Source organism: Aythya marila, assembly GCF_965140915.1.
Source record: "Aythya marila genome assembly, chromosome: 1".
Classification (NCBI taxonomy): Eukaryota; Metazoa; Chordata; class Aves; order Anseriformes; family Anatidae; genus Aythya; species Aythya marila.
This window is the reverse complement of record NC_139042.1, coordinates 133,959,421-133,971,951: the sequence shown is the minus strand read 5'-3', so window position 1 is coordinate 133,971,951 and position 12,531 is coordinate 133,959,421. Positions and strand designations below refer to the sequence as shown.

Sequence of the window (12,531 nt, the reverse complement as noted above, 5' to 3'; positions counted from 1 at the left end):
TGATATGCTTAGATGTCATTTTCCCCCAAGACTGTCTTCCTAATGATACTTTTTATTAGTATCCCTTCTGCTTGCTCTTGTTTTTATAGTCTCTACTACACATTATTTCCACATAAGCTCTTAGGTCTAGATCGGACTTCTTTCTCTGCACACGTAATAATTTCATTCTTACTTGTTTCTTCGCATCTCTGTTCTGGTCTCCTCTTCCCCACTCACAGAATTTCCAATTCAAACTACATTTATGACTCGTAATCTTTTTTTTTTTCTTTTAGGAATATTGCATCAGTAGCTTTAGCATTTTTCCCCTTTTTGATCTCTGTACTGTTGATCCCTTATACCTTTTCTTCCTTTCTTTACCCTCTAGTAACTTTACTCACCTGTCTTAGCTACAAAGCTCCATGCACCATGCCGGCAGCTGATAATTTTCACTGCCTTTACCCATAAGTACCTTATAGCTACACCAACATGAATGTACAAACATAGTACGCATTTTCTTTCTTATTGAATGCATTATATAATACAGTTTTGTCCATATTCTTCCTACCTAAACTGAGCACGAGCTAACTTTAGCAGGCTTTTAACTTTAGATCTTTAGCAGTTGCTCTTGAAAGTCTCTTCTGCAACCAGTAATTATTAGTCATAAAATTCAGAGCAAGTCCAAACATGTTAAACAGCTTTTAAGACAAGGGGTTTATAATGCTTGTCAGCAGTGAATGTTTCAATAGTAGAGGCACCCTTGGGTTCAATGATTACAGCATATTTTCATATTGTTAATCCTCACTCATATAAATGCCCTGTTGCTTCCAGAAGGGTGGCTCTCTGAGAGAGAATTTGCGGAATAAAACTTAGAATCAGACCCATCAAACATTTGTTTATCAATGGGCTCACTTAAAGCATCAAAGTTAATCACATACCACGTTTATATATATGTACACAGATGAGAGAGAAATAAAAATGTTTGCAGGGTGGGGGCCTTCATTTTTAAAAGCCTCCCATATCATGCATACAGCAGTATTTAGACAGATTAAAATAATAGATAATATTTTACGACATTCGTTAAAACAAAATTTTGGTATCATTCATCTGTATATTATTTTTACATAATTAGTGGAACAAAGAACCTTTACTATAATGACCACTATACATATTACATTACTTGTTTTGTTTTGCCTTTGTTATTTTCACAGCAACTACAGTGCACTGTTAGGGGTGTGGATCTATGGCTTTTTTGTGGTGATATTGCTGGTACTGGACCTTTTATATTACTCTTCAATGAACTATGATATTTGCAAACTTTACCTGGCACGGTGGGGAATCCAGGGAAAGTGGATGACACAAGGACAGAGCCGATGGATTAACCCTGCTCAGGATCCAAGCCAAGTACAGACACAGCATCAGCCTCAGCCACAGCCTCAAACGTCACAGACAGTACATACTTTAAAAGGAGATGCTTTAAGCCCACCTCTGGTGTCTTTTCAGAGTACATCTGCCTGGTAAGTATGTTAAGCCATTCTGTGATGTATTTTTTGACTCTCTTGTTTTGTAGTTTAAACAATGATCTGCATTTGGAAGTTTCTACAAATTCAGGCTGAGTGACACCATTTGAGAACCTAGCAGATAGTTCTTTATATTGTGAATTGTCTTACATAATTACTGCTTAGGAGTGATTTCTTATTCTGGAGTATTTTAAATTATCTTTTAATGTTGTTGTCTCAGAGAAATAGGTGCTGCCATTTTTCAGTGGTAAAGAGTTTTACTACACCTAGACAACATCCTTGTCTCTAAATTGAAGAGAAGTGATTTGAAGGGTGGACAGTTCAGTGGATAAGAATTGGCTGGATAGCCACACCCAGAGAGTGGTGGTGAAGGTCTCTCTGTCCAGGTGGATGCCAGTGACGAGTGGTGTCCCTCAGGAGTCCATCTTGGGACTGGTAGTGTTTGACGTCTTCATAAATGACATAGACAATGGGACTGAGCACACTCTTAGCACATTCGCAGATGACACCAAGCTGAGTGGTGCAGTTGGCACTATATGGGTAAGGGATGCCATCTAGAAGGACCTGGATAGACTTGAGAAGTGAGCACACATGAACCTCATGAAGCTCATCAAGGCCAATTGGAAGGTGCTGCATCTGGGTTGGGACAATCCGTAAGTACAGACTGCGGGATGAATGAATTGAGATCAGCCCTATGGAGAGGGACCTGGGGGTACTGTTGGATGAAACACTGGACATAAGCTGGCAATGTGCACTTGTAGTCCTGAAGGCCAACTGTATCCTGGGCTGCAACAGCAGAGGAGTGGCCAGCAGGTGAAGGGAGGTGATTATGCCCTTCTACTCTGCCCTCATGAGGTCTCATCTAGAAATACTGCATCCAGCTTTGTGGCCCCCAGCACAAGAAAGACATAGACCCATTAGAGGAGGTCCAGAGGAGGGCAACAAGGATCACCAGAGGACTAGATCACCACTCCTATGAAGAAGGCTGAGAGAGTTGGGGATGTTCAGCCTGGAGAAGAGAAGGTTCTTGCCCGCTTAAAGGGAGCTTATAAGACAGACTTTTTACAAGGGCATGTACTGATAGGACAAGGGGTATTGGTTTTAAACTAAAAGAGGGGAGGTTTAATGTTGTGGTTTAACCCAGCTGGCAGCTAAGCACCACACAGCCATTCGCTCACCCTCCCCACTCCCTCTCTGGGATGGGGGAGAGAATCAGGAAAATGAAGCCTGTGGGTTGAGATAGAGACAGTTTATTAGGACAGAAAATAAAGGAAAATAATAATAATAGTGATAATAGTAATACTACTAATAATGAGTACAAAGAAGTGATGCACAGTGCAATTGCTCACCACCCACTGACCGATGCCCAGCCTATCCCCAAGCAGCTGGTCCCCCCACCCCGGCTAGCCACCCCTATATATTGTTTAGCATGATGCCAGATGGTATGGAATACCCCTTTGGCCGGTTTGGGTCAGCTCTCCTGGGTCTGTCCCCTCCCAGCTCCCGCTGCACTCCCAGCCTGCCCGCTGGCAGGACAGTGTGAGAAGCTGAAGTCCTTGGCTTGGTGTAAGCACTGCTCTGCAACAATTAAAGCATCAGTGTGTTATCAACATTATTCTCATCCTAAATCCAAAACACAGCACCATGCCAGCTACCAGCAGGAAAAATAACTCTATCCTACCTGAAACCAGGACATTTAGTTTAAGGAAGAAATTCTCCACTCAGAGAATGGCAAGGCACTGGCAGAGACTTCCCAGAGAATCTGTGGATGCCCCATTCCTGGAGGTGTTGAAGGCAAGGTTGGATGGGACTTTGGGCAACCTAGTCTGGTGGGAGGTGTCCCTGCCCATGGCAGGGAGATTGGAATTAAGTGGTTCTAAAGGTCTCTTTCAACTCAAGCCATTCTGTGATTCTGCTCTATGGTACAAATAAATTACAAATCTTTGTTTCTGCATCAACCATTATAAAGTTAATTTTCATTTGGTACCAAAGACAATTTGCTGTGTGTATCTACGTGTCTGTTGGTCTGGTTTTAAAAGACTGTATAAATATCAACAGTGCAATAACTTCAATGTGAGATGTCACCAATGCACACCATTTGTGGCATGAGACACAGAAGCAATATGAAAACCAGGTTAGTTTTTTATATGCATAGCTGAAAAAGCATACCTGAATCTCATTTGACAGAATGACACAAGTAGGCTACTGTAAAGTTAAATGAAACCAAAACAAAACAAAAGAAAAAAAACAAACACATGCCTAATGGGAGACAGATTCAGGAGTAGCAAGAACATAAAAAGAAGAAACTGAGGACTGATAACCATGGGACAAAATGTCATTGAATGATTTTTACCTGTTTTTTACCAAAGAAAACAGAATCAAAGGAAGACAGACGAATAAACCAATACTCTGAATGAGGTGTCAAAAGAGGCAGGTGATTTTTTTCATGGCAAGAAGAGTTTTCTAGACTTGTCCTGGAGGGAAAGGGCGGAAAGTCACCAGTGCAATTTAGAAGTGTTCCAGAGGGCTAGACACCGAGATTTGGCAAAATTAAGTGATCCAAGAATGAGCAGGGTGAAAAAGATGACAGCAGTTCCTGAAGCTGTAGAGCATATAAAGACAGTGTTGGTCTTGATCTGAAACCTTTGGATGGCACTCTTTTGTAAAAAAGGATATTAGCAGCAGTCCTTTTATTTCATAACTTGCTCTTTAGTTTTAAAAGAAAATCTAGAGCAAAAAGGTTGAAGATTTTTTGGGATAGAAAAGGTAATGATAGTATGACCAAGGAAAAGGATCAGTGAGAAAGGAACTCATTTGGTGTAGCAGTCAGTACTGACTGAATATATTCAGTGCAGCTCAGACTTAAAGGACCATTATATTACAGCAGATGGTGTCCAAATGGAAGAGTCCCAATAATGCTCCATAAGGTAGATACTTGCTCGTACTTAGTTATAAGCATTCTTCCTTTCCTCTTCTTCCTCTTCCCTTCTTTTTTCCTTCTTCCAGTCCCTGCAGCTTTTTTGCACATGGAATTCCCAGTCTTTAGTTGGAATTGCCGTACAGCTTAAAACCAACATTTGTAATACAGTATTGGTGGTTTAGCTTCATACTTACGTGTGTATACAAAAATGTAATAACTTTATTTTATATTTGTGTTTATATATTTAAAATATTAGGCCTGGCTATATTAGTTGCTTGTTCTGCCAAACTATTACAAATCGAAGGAAACTCTCCAGTAATTTTTGAAGGATTCTTAATCAACTTCCATTCCTGACTTTTGCTGTTCTTTTTCTGTGCTTTTTTTTGAAGCATTAAGTGGGGATTGTATGTTAGGATCAGGTGAGCATATCACACATGCTCCTTTTCCTGTGTTTGCAGGAGATGAGCATTGATAAATCGCTGCTGTAACCTTCACCACTTCCCCACTGCACTGTGTGCCTATGCTCCCAACAGCTCCCATAATATTTTTTTTTTCTTAATTCCTTTCATTGCTCAATGAAAGAAATAAGTAGATGTCTCCTTAGCAAATCCGTGTTTATCCCTTGTATTCTGGCACATAAGATACTACAGGAAATGCCATATTTTCAAGTTTATAACCTGCTACTTTTGAAACTTACAACCTTTCAACTAAGTGCATAGATGTTGTGGTGGCTTTATGCTGCTGGGCAGCTGAGCTCCACCAGAAGTGCCCTCTCACTCCCCCTTCTCAGCAGAAGAAAGGAAGAAAAAACATGTGGGACAGAAAAAAATAAAAAGCTTATGGATTGAGATAAAGGTAATTTAATTAAAGGGAAAAGAAAGAGGGGAAAAAAAAGCCACACAGAAGCACAGAGAAGAAAAAAAAAATACTTCCTATCAACAAGCAACATTCAGCTATGTCCCAGGAAGCAGGGTCTGTATACACGTAGTGGTTGTTTGGGGGGAGAGACATCTTCATAACAAGAGCACCCCCTCTCCTTCCCCTTCCCCAGCTTTTATTGCTGTGTGGCACCACTTGGTATGGCATATCCCTTTGGTTGGTTTAGGTGAGCTGCCCTGGTATGTCCCCTCCCCACCACTTGCCCATCCCCAGCCTGCTGGCTTTGGGGGCTGGAGGGAGTCTTGGTGCTGTAGGGCACAGCACAGCACAGCAATAGACAAAACACTGGTGCAATATCAGGGTTGTTTGTGGTTTGATACCAATGCTGTTCTACCTACAGGTGCAGAACATTGCACTCATATATGGGCTGCTGTGGGGGAAATTAATTCCATCCCAGCCAGACCCAGCACAGGTGTCTCAAAAACGCAGTAGGCAGTGGTGATCGTAGGCAAGGTGATTAGCATGTGGAAGAGGCTTTTGAGTAAAGAGGTCTTTCAGAAAAATAGACTTGTGTACTACAGCAAGTGCTAAGACAGTAGGGAGTAAGAGAAGGTTCCCTGGCTATTTATTTCTCCATTAGATAATCTGCAGGTTATATACATGGAAAATATGGTAATTTTGCAATATACATGTATATATATAAATTAAGTTTAGCTTCTGTTTAGAGTCTGTTTCTGCTGCAGTCTATGTTTGATGAATGACCTTAGTACCGTCTTCTCAAAATTCAATCATACTGTTAGTGAAGAAGTGCAGTGGAGTTAAAGGATTTATCATTTTCACCACTGTCTTTAAGATTGCTCAATTATTCACATTTTGTTGTTTTCCATTTTATACTTGAACTTCCATTATTGCAGATGATGACACCAGCCTCTTGAACTGCTTTGGTAACAGCAAGATTCCAGTTATAAAATCAACTTTTCAGTTTGTGTTCACATTTTTGAAGTGTCTTAAACCTATCCCTGCTTTTCCAGTCATAGAGAAAATGTGTGTTTTTCTTTAGCATCTCACAAACACATTTACATATATATGGGTGGTGTCATGCCATAAGAGCAGCTCCAGATTACAGATGGGCTTTCTTTCATTTCAAAAAAAACAGGAAAATAGAAAATAGATTTTTTAATCCTGTGAGATATGAATATATCCCAGGGCATAAAAACTTAAATACTGTTTAAAACGTTTTGCAAAAAAGTTCACAAGTTTTCATGATGACAAAAGTTGTCAGTTATTAGCTTCCTGTACTACATTTATCATAATACAGTTAGAAAAAAAAAAAGCTAGAAGACGGTACATTGTGATAATGGGGAAGTGATTCTTGTATATCAAGAATCAAAGCAGCACTCTCTATTGCAGTCTCCTATTGCAGAGGACAGAAAGTGTAAGAAAGCATCCCAAGAACAAAGTCAGGATTAACCTATGATTTGTAAAGTAGTTTGGGATCTTCCTGGATTAAAAAACAATGTAAGTGCTTAATATTTCATCATTTTCTTTCTTGTTCTAGTTTAAATGCTGTGGCGGCTAGCAAATGTGACATCCATCTCCAAGAAGGGCCGGAAGGTAGACCTGGGAAACTATAGGCCTGTCAGTTTGACCTCAGTGCCAGGGAAGCTCATGGAGCAGATTATCTTGAGTGTCATCATGTGGCACTTGCAGGGCAACCAGGCGATCAGGCCCAGTCAGCATGGGTTTATGAAAGGCAGGTCCTGCTTGACAAACCTGATCTCCTATGACAAAGTGATGTGCTTAGTGGATGAGGGAAAGGCTGTGGATGTGGTCTACCTTGACTTTAGTAAGGCTTTGGACACCGTTTCCCACAACATTCTCCTCAAGAAACTGGGTCTTGGCTTGGACTGGTGTACGCTTCGTTGGGTTTCAAACTGTCTGGATAGCTGGACCCAAAGAGTTTTGGTGAATGGAGCTAAATCCAGTTGAAGGCTAGGACCAACATAACTGTAAAAACATAAGAAGCTTAAAAACTAAAACAAAACTAGGGAAATCGCTTTCTGATCCTGGAAGAGCCAGATCATGAAACTGGCTTTGCACTGTGTATCCCTTTTCCTGCCTGGACTTTTACGTGATGTCAGGGCAGGAGACCAGCAAAACGGATGGGAGACTTGGAAGCAAGCACCTCAAATTCCTTAATGCTCCAATTTTTGTTTACTTGCCACTACACTATAATTATGGAAATAAATGGAAATGTTTAATTTTGAATTTCACAACTTTCATTTAAACAATTCAAGATACATAAATAAGTGCTTTCTTTGTTGTTTTTAGAAATTCACTACTGACGTGAAGACAATATGCAAAGCTTCTGCCCACTTCAGTCTGAATCCCAGCAAACCTTCTAAATGTTGATAGGCACTGCTTCTTCTGTTGATACATAAATAGCACATGTGGTTCATTTCATGCCTATTCTCTTTTTGCTTTTGTTCTGTAATAGACCCAATAATGCAACATTTATTTCTTCACATTCGTGTAAACTGCATATTCATTGAATATGAGATGATCGATATTCCCTATGTAGTTATTTCTCAGCCTGTCCATCAACCTGGGACTGTCATATTCATCAACATTATGAAAGTCTTTCCTTTAAATGAACTGTACAGTTAAAGTGATTTAACTATCTTAAATGTGGTAATGAATTGTCAGAAAACATCAATTAGTAGAAAAGTGAGTAGTTAAATGGAAAGCTGAAAGTTATTGATAAATGAACTCTTCATGCTGAGAAATGAAAGCTAGTCAAAATACTGGAAACCAATTCTGAACAACTTCCATATTTAAATTTTCTCTTATATTTTGAGTAGATTTTCTTGCAGCCAGATCCTTAACTTATCTAGATAATAACAGACAGAGAGTGTAGCACTGCTGAGGTAGCAGATAGCATTTAATTCATGTGAAATTAGAAGAAATCAGTTAAGACTGCAATTTTACTGTATAATGTAACAACACTATAGTGTCATATACAGGAATGAGTATGACATTGCAAGTTTTATCAACAAAACCCATCATTTCTCTCACAGCAAACACCACTTAATTTTAAAGATGGTTAGAGCTATTTGGATAGTTCTTTCTCCTACCCCTTACCTTCACCTTGGAGTCAGATGCTCAACAGCACATACACTTTTCATACTGAGAAATAAAATGACAAGCTCTGAAGCTCCTTGCATAGATTCTGAAGTATCACAGAGAAACTTTAAAGCATCCCCAAGCACTTTTCAAATAAGCTGAGTACAACTTCTGAGCTTCAAGGAAAAGTACTCATATATATATATTCATGCCTCAGTCTGTCCGTTTCACACTTCAAAGGTGTCCAGGCTGGGTGATTTGAACTTCATATCTGCATTTAAAAATCCAGTTCAGGTGCTCAGAGTCACCCTTGATTTAGATCTGTAAATACAAATGTAGCTGAAAATCAGCTTAGCTGCATTTGACATATTGTTAAGAGCAGCTGTATCTGGCAAATGCAAGAAAGAGCGAGTTGATCCCATACTTGTATTGAATTATGCAACCTCAGCTGAGTTAAACTTTGACTGGCAGGGAGCAAAACTTATTGCTAATAAAATGCAATTAATTGCTTTTAGTTTTCTAGAGTCTAAATAAGGCAGATGGACAAGAAAGTGAGAGGGATAATCAACAGCTTCAGCCAATGACTTTGCAGGTGGCAGAAGAGATGAAAGGGAAAGTGGCAAGGAGCTGGCGTTACTGATCCAAACAGGAAAGCCTTCCTGCATTCATGGAAAGTTGCAGCAGGATTTCTGAGTAGGAAATTTGGCATAACTTACAAGATTTCAGAAATGAAAGAAAATATATCTTGAAAAATTAAAAAAGGGGGGAGGGGGAAGGAAATGATGGACAGAATATTATCAATCTTAAATAGGCTACACCTCAGAAAACTACTAAAAACCTGTAAAATTACTATATATGTACACTGTGTGTTTTTAACAGAAGTGAGAATGAAGAAGAAGAAAGCAAAAATCCAGTGGAAATAAGAGCCTATGAATTAAAATCCCATTGCTGTTAGTGTCTGGGAAAGTCAACTCCAGCATATATTTTAGTTATGAAGAAACAGATAACTTACCTCCTAACTCAAGGAGGAACAAGCAAGTAGTACAGCTGAAGGTCATGTACTGACCAGTTCATATCTCAGAATTATTACTAAACAACAGCTGTATGTAATAATTCTTTTATAGAGTTGCAGAAGATCTGTTCAAGTATGCTAACATTTCTGCATGAAATAATGGCACACTGTAGAATTCCAAACAATAATCATAAAAAGCTGATGTGATGATGCTGAATCTATGACCGTACATGGTAACAATGTCAGACAATTATTTGCAGTGACAGTTGAGTTCACAGATCTCCCACATCATTACTTTAATTGTTACTGTTCCCCGATTAGATCATGATGCAGCAAGCAATTAGGCATTTCATCAGAAAAGTGATAAAGCATGTTTGTATGACCTTGGTTTTATAATGATCTTTCACTGCACAGTTTAAGAAAAGGCCAGCAATTAGACACAGTCAGTTTGTTCATCATTAGGAAAGTATCAGATAAATGGTTGTTTAAGTCTCAAAAGTAAAATAGATCAAAAAGCATTGAAATTTGGGGAACATTAGAGTCATTTTACTGTCCATTAGGTCAGGAGAGAACACACCAATCAGGAAACCATTTTCAAGAACTGAAAATGTTATGGAGAAGTTACATTACCAACATTGTAATAAATATATGTACACAGGTATCTATAACCATAATTGTAAAGAAAATCTATTCACTGGAAAAAAAAAAAAAAAAAAAAAAAAAAAAAAAAAACACCTCTGAAAAGACTTGGAAGTCAACTGTAAAATGTTTCTTGGAAATCACAAATGCTAGGGAGGTGAACCCAAATTTAAGACATTAAACAGAAGGAAGATGACAAATGCAGCTCAAACAATTAAAAATGCCACTAATGGCAATGTCCAATGGCAGGTGTTGACATGGTCCCAAAACAGAACAAGTAGGCAAGCCTGAGACATAGTACTTTAAACATCAGAGAAGACAGGCTAGTCAGCACAATTACATAGCCTACACAGAGCAGCATCACAGGAATAATTGGTTGAAAGTGGGCACACAGCTTAAACTACAGGAACCTATGTAAAAAGTAGCTACGTGGGAAATAAATAGACCGGCTCACTTTACATCCTGGTAGGGTAATCTGTTTCCTGTTGTTTGTGAGTGCTGGTAACCTGTACTTACGCTCCAAAGAGCCTGAAAGATGGAATAGTGGTGGAGACATGGCCATTTACAGCAAATGTTAAAAGCAGCGATGGAAAGGTGTTTGCTCAGAGGTTCATGCAATCACTTTGCAGAACAGTGACTGATGGGCTTAAATCTAAAATGGTGCAAGGTCTGCCTGCAGTTTTCCTGAAGGATGGATGCTCTAGCACATAGCTGAGTAGTTTATGCACAAAGGAGTCTTCATAGTTAAGGGAACTTTGTGATAATAGTGGTGAGTCATACCACTGAGGTGGATTTGCATTAGAGCAATTCTTTGCAGTCATTAAAGTGATGCTGCTCTGAGAGCTGAAACACAGTGAACAGCCTGCCTCCTTCCTGTTGAAAAACATTACTATCACATAGCAGCATGTGGAAAAGTAGTTGCAGTGAGTTTCATCAAAAATTATAGTAAACTAATTAAAGTCATTAAGTATATTCTAGGTTGATTAGTGATACAGATTTTAATCAGTCATGCAGACAAGGGCGGCAAGATATTTTCCATTGCATTCCCAACTTCTCAGCTCTTGGAAGTGATACGTCATTGGGAGCTGATGAGCACAGTACCTTTCATCAGTATTATGCTAGTAGGTCATCTCGATCACAGTTCCACCTAAAATATTCTAAAGAAATTCTGATTGGAAAGCAGCCAGAATTCACCCTTTCTAATCACCAAAAAACTCTCAGTGACTGAAGCTAATATAACTGATACCATCTACAAAAAATGCTTGCTTAATTTAATTTTTTAGACATTTTGAAGAAAATTGTATGGGGGGCTGCGGGTTGACTTTTTCTTTTTTACTATTCAGTGAAGCCTCTCAAAGCTCAGAGTAAGAATGGTGTTCCAGCTGAAAAGAGCCCTACTGTTTGCTTGCACTACTAAAAGAAGATAAAAATGTGGATGAATTTTTGTAAATGTGTTAAGAATACAAACAAATTGTGATGCTATTGAAACCAAAAATAAATTTGGTTCATCATTTGCCAGCTGTCGCTCAGGTTGACTCTTCTCTTTTCCTTGGAAATACATAAAGTAAAAGGAACTCAGATTGAAAATACCTGAAGCAGTCCAACAACTATTCCAAATACTTAACTTGAGTATATCCACAAGATGATGCTAGCAGAAATGGGGCAGGTTTTGGAGGGGTTACAGACAAGTAAAGTAACAGAAAAAGGGCTTGCACAGCATTAGGATAGTGACAAAAGTAATCCACATCTTCCCATTTTAAGTCCCGATCTTCCAGTGTTTGTTGCATGGGAAATCTCTGTCTCATTTTCTTAGTTCCTTTATTCCATTTAGATTAGTGCAAACATGGTCTGGAAAGCTTTAGAAAACAAAAGTAATGAAAAACTAAGGAACTGGCTGTCATTTATCCTATCTTTCTTAAAGTCAGTTCTCATGACCACTGGCTATAGCTGGAGTTACATTCTGCTCCTATATGTTAGAGAAGTAAATAAATACTTGATAGTCTGAGATGTATTTATCTTCACAGTGCTTATGTACATTTTGTTATTTCAGTTTGAGAGATGAGGCAGAAAAGCTTACCTGTTGCAGAGGGCCCTGCTGGAAGTATTTGACAAGAGCAGGAAACTGGCCCAGCCCTCTCCCCCCAGGCTGCAGTTTCCAGGGGATCAGACCTCCTTGAAAACTGGGAGGCAGTAAGCCTGGGATAGTGGAGGTGAGCAGAAGGCTTTAGATTAGGGCTCCAACAGTCCAAGTGCAATGTGCTCTACACACAAACATAAGCGAACACTGATTTTTCCAACTGGGCTTTGTTCCTCACCTGACATGATGTGAGGAAATGCCATGGCAGCACACTGAGTAGGATTGCTTGCGCAGTGCAGTACATGATCTAGTGCTTTGGCAAGGTTCTAAGAGACTGCCAGAGAGGAGACAAAGGGGTCATGAAAGGATTTACAAACTGCTGCCT

The 12,531-nt window shown here is 39.3% G+C and overlaps 1 protein-coding gene across 6 annotated transcripts in view; it reads left to right on the top strand.

Moving 5' to 3' along the window:
• SHISAL1 (shisa like 1) overlaps positions 1-12,531 on the top strand; it is a gene marked incomplete at its 3' end in the record, with an annotated part of 79,617 nt that overhangs the window by 47,368 nt on the left and 19,718 nt on the right. For 3 of the 6 annotated variants that reach the window (XM_082752740.1, XM_082752741.1, XM_082752742.1), the window contains 2 exons: positions 1,188-1,493; positions 6,854-7,563. In XM_082752740.1, the coding sequence (XP_082608866.1) occupies positions 1,188-1,493; positions 6,854-6,929 (382 nt within the window). Of the gene's footprint in view, positions 1-1,187; positions 1,498-6,853; positions 7,564-12,531 lie in introns of those variants that run through there. The other 3 variants (XR_014316855.1, XM_082752744.1, XM_082752743.1) reach the window with 2 other exon arrangements.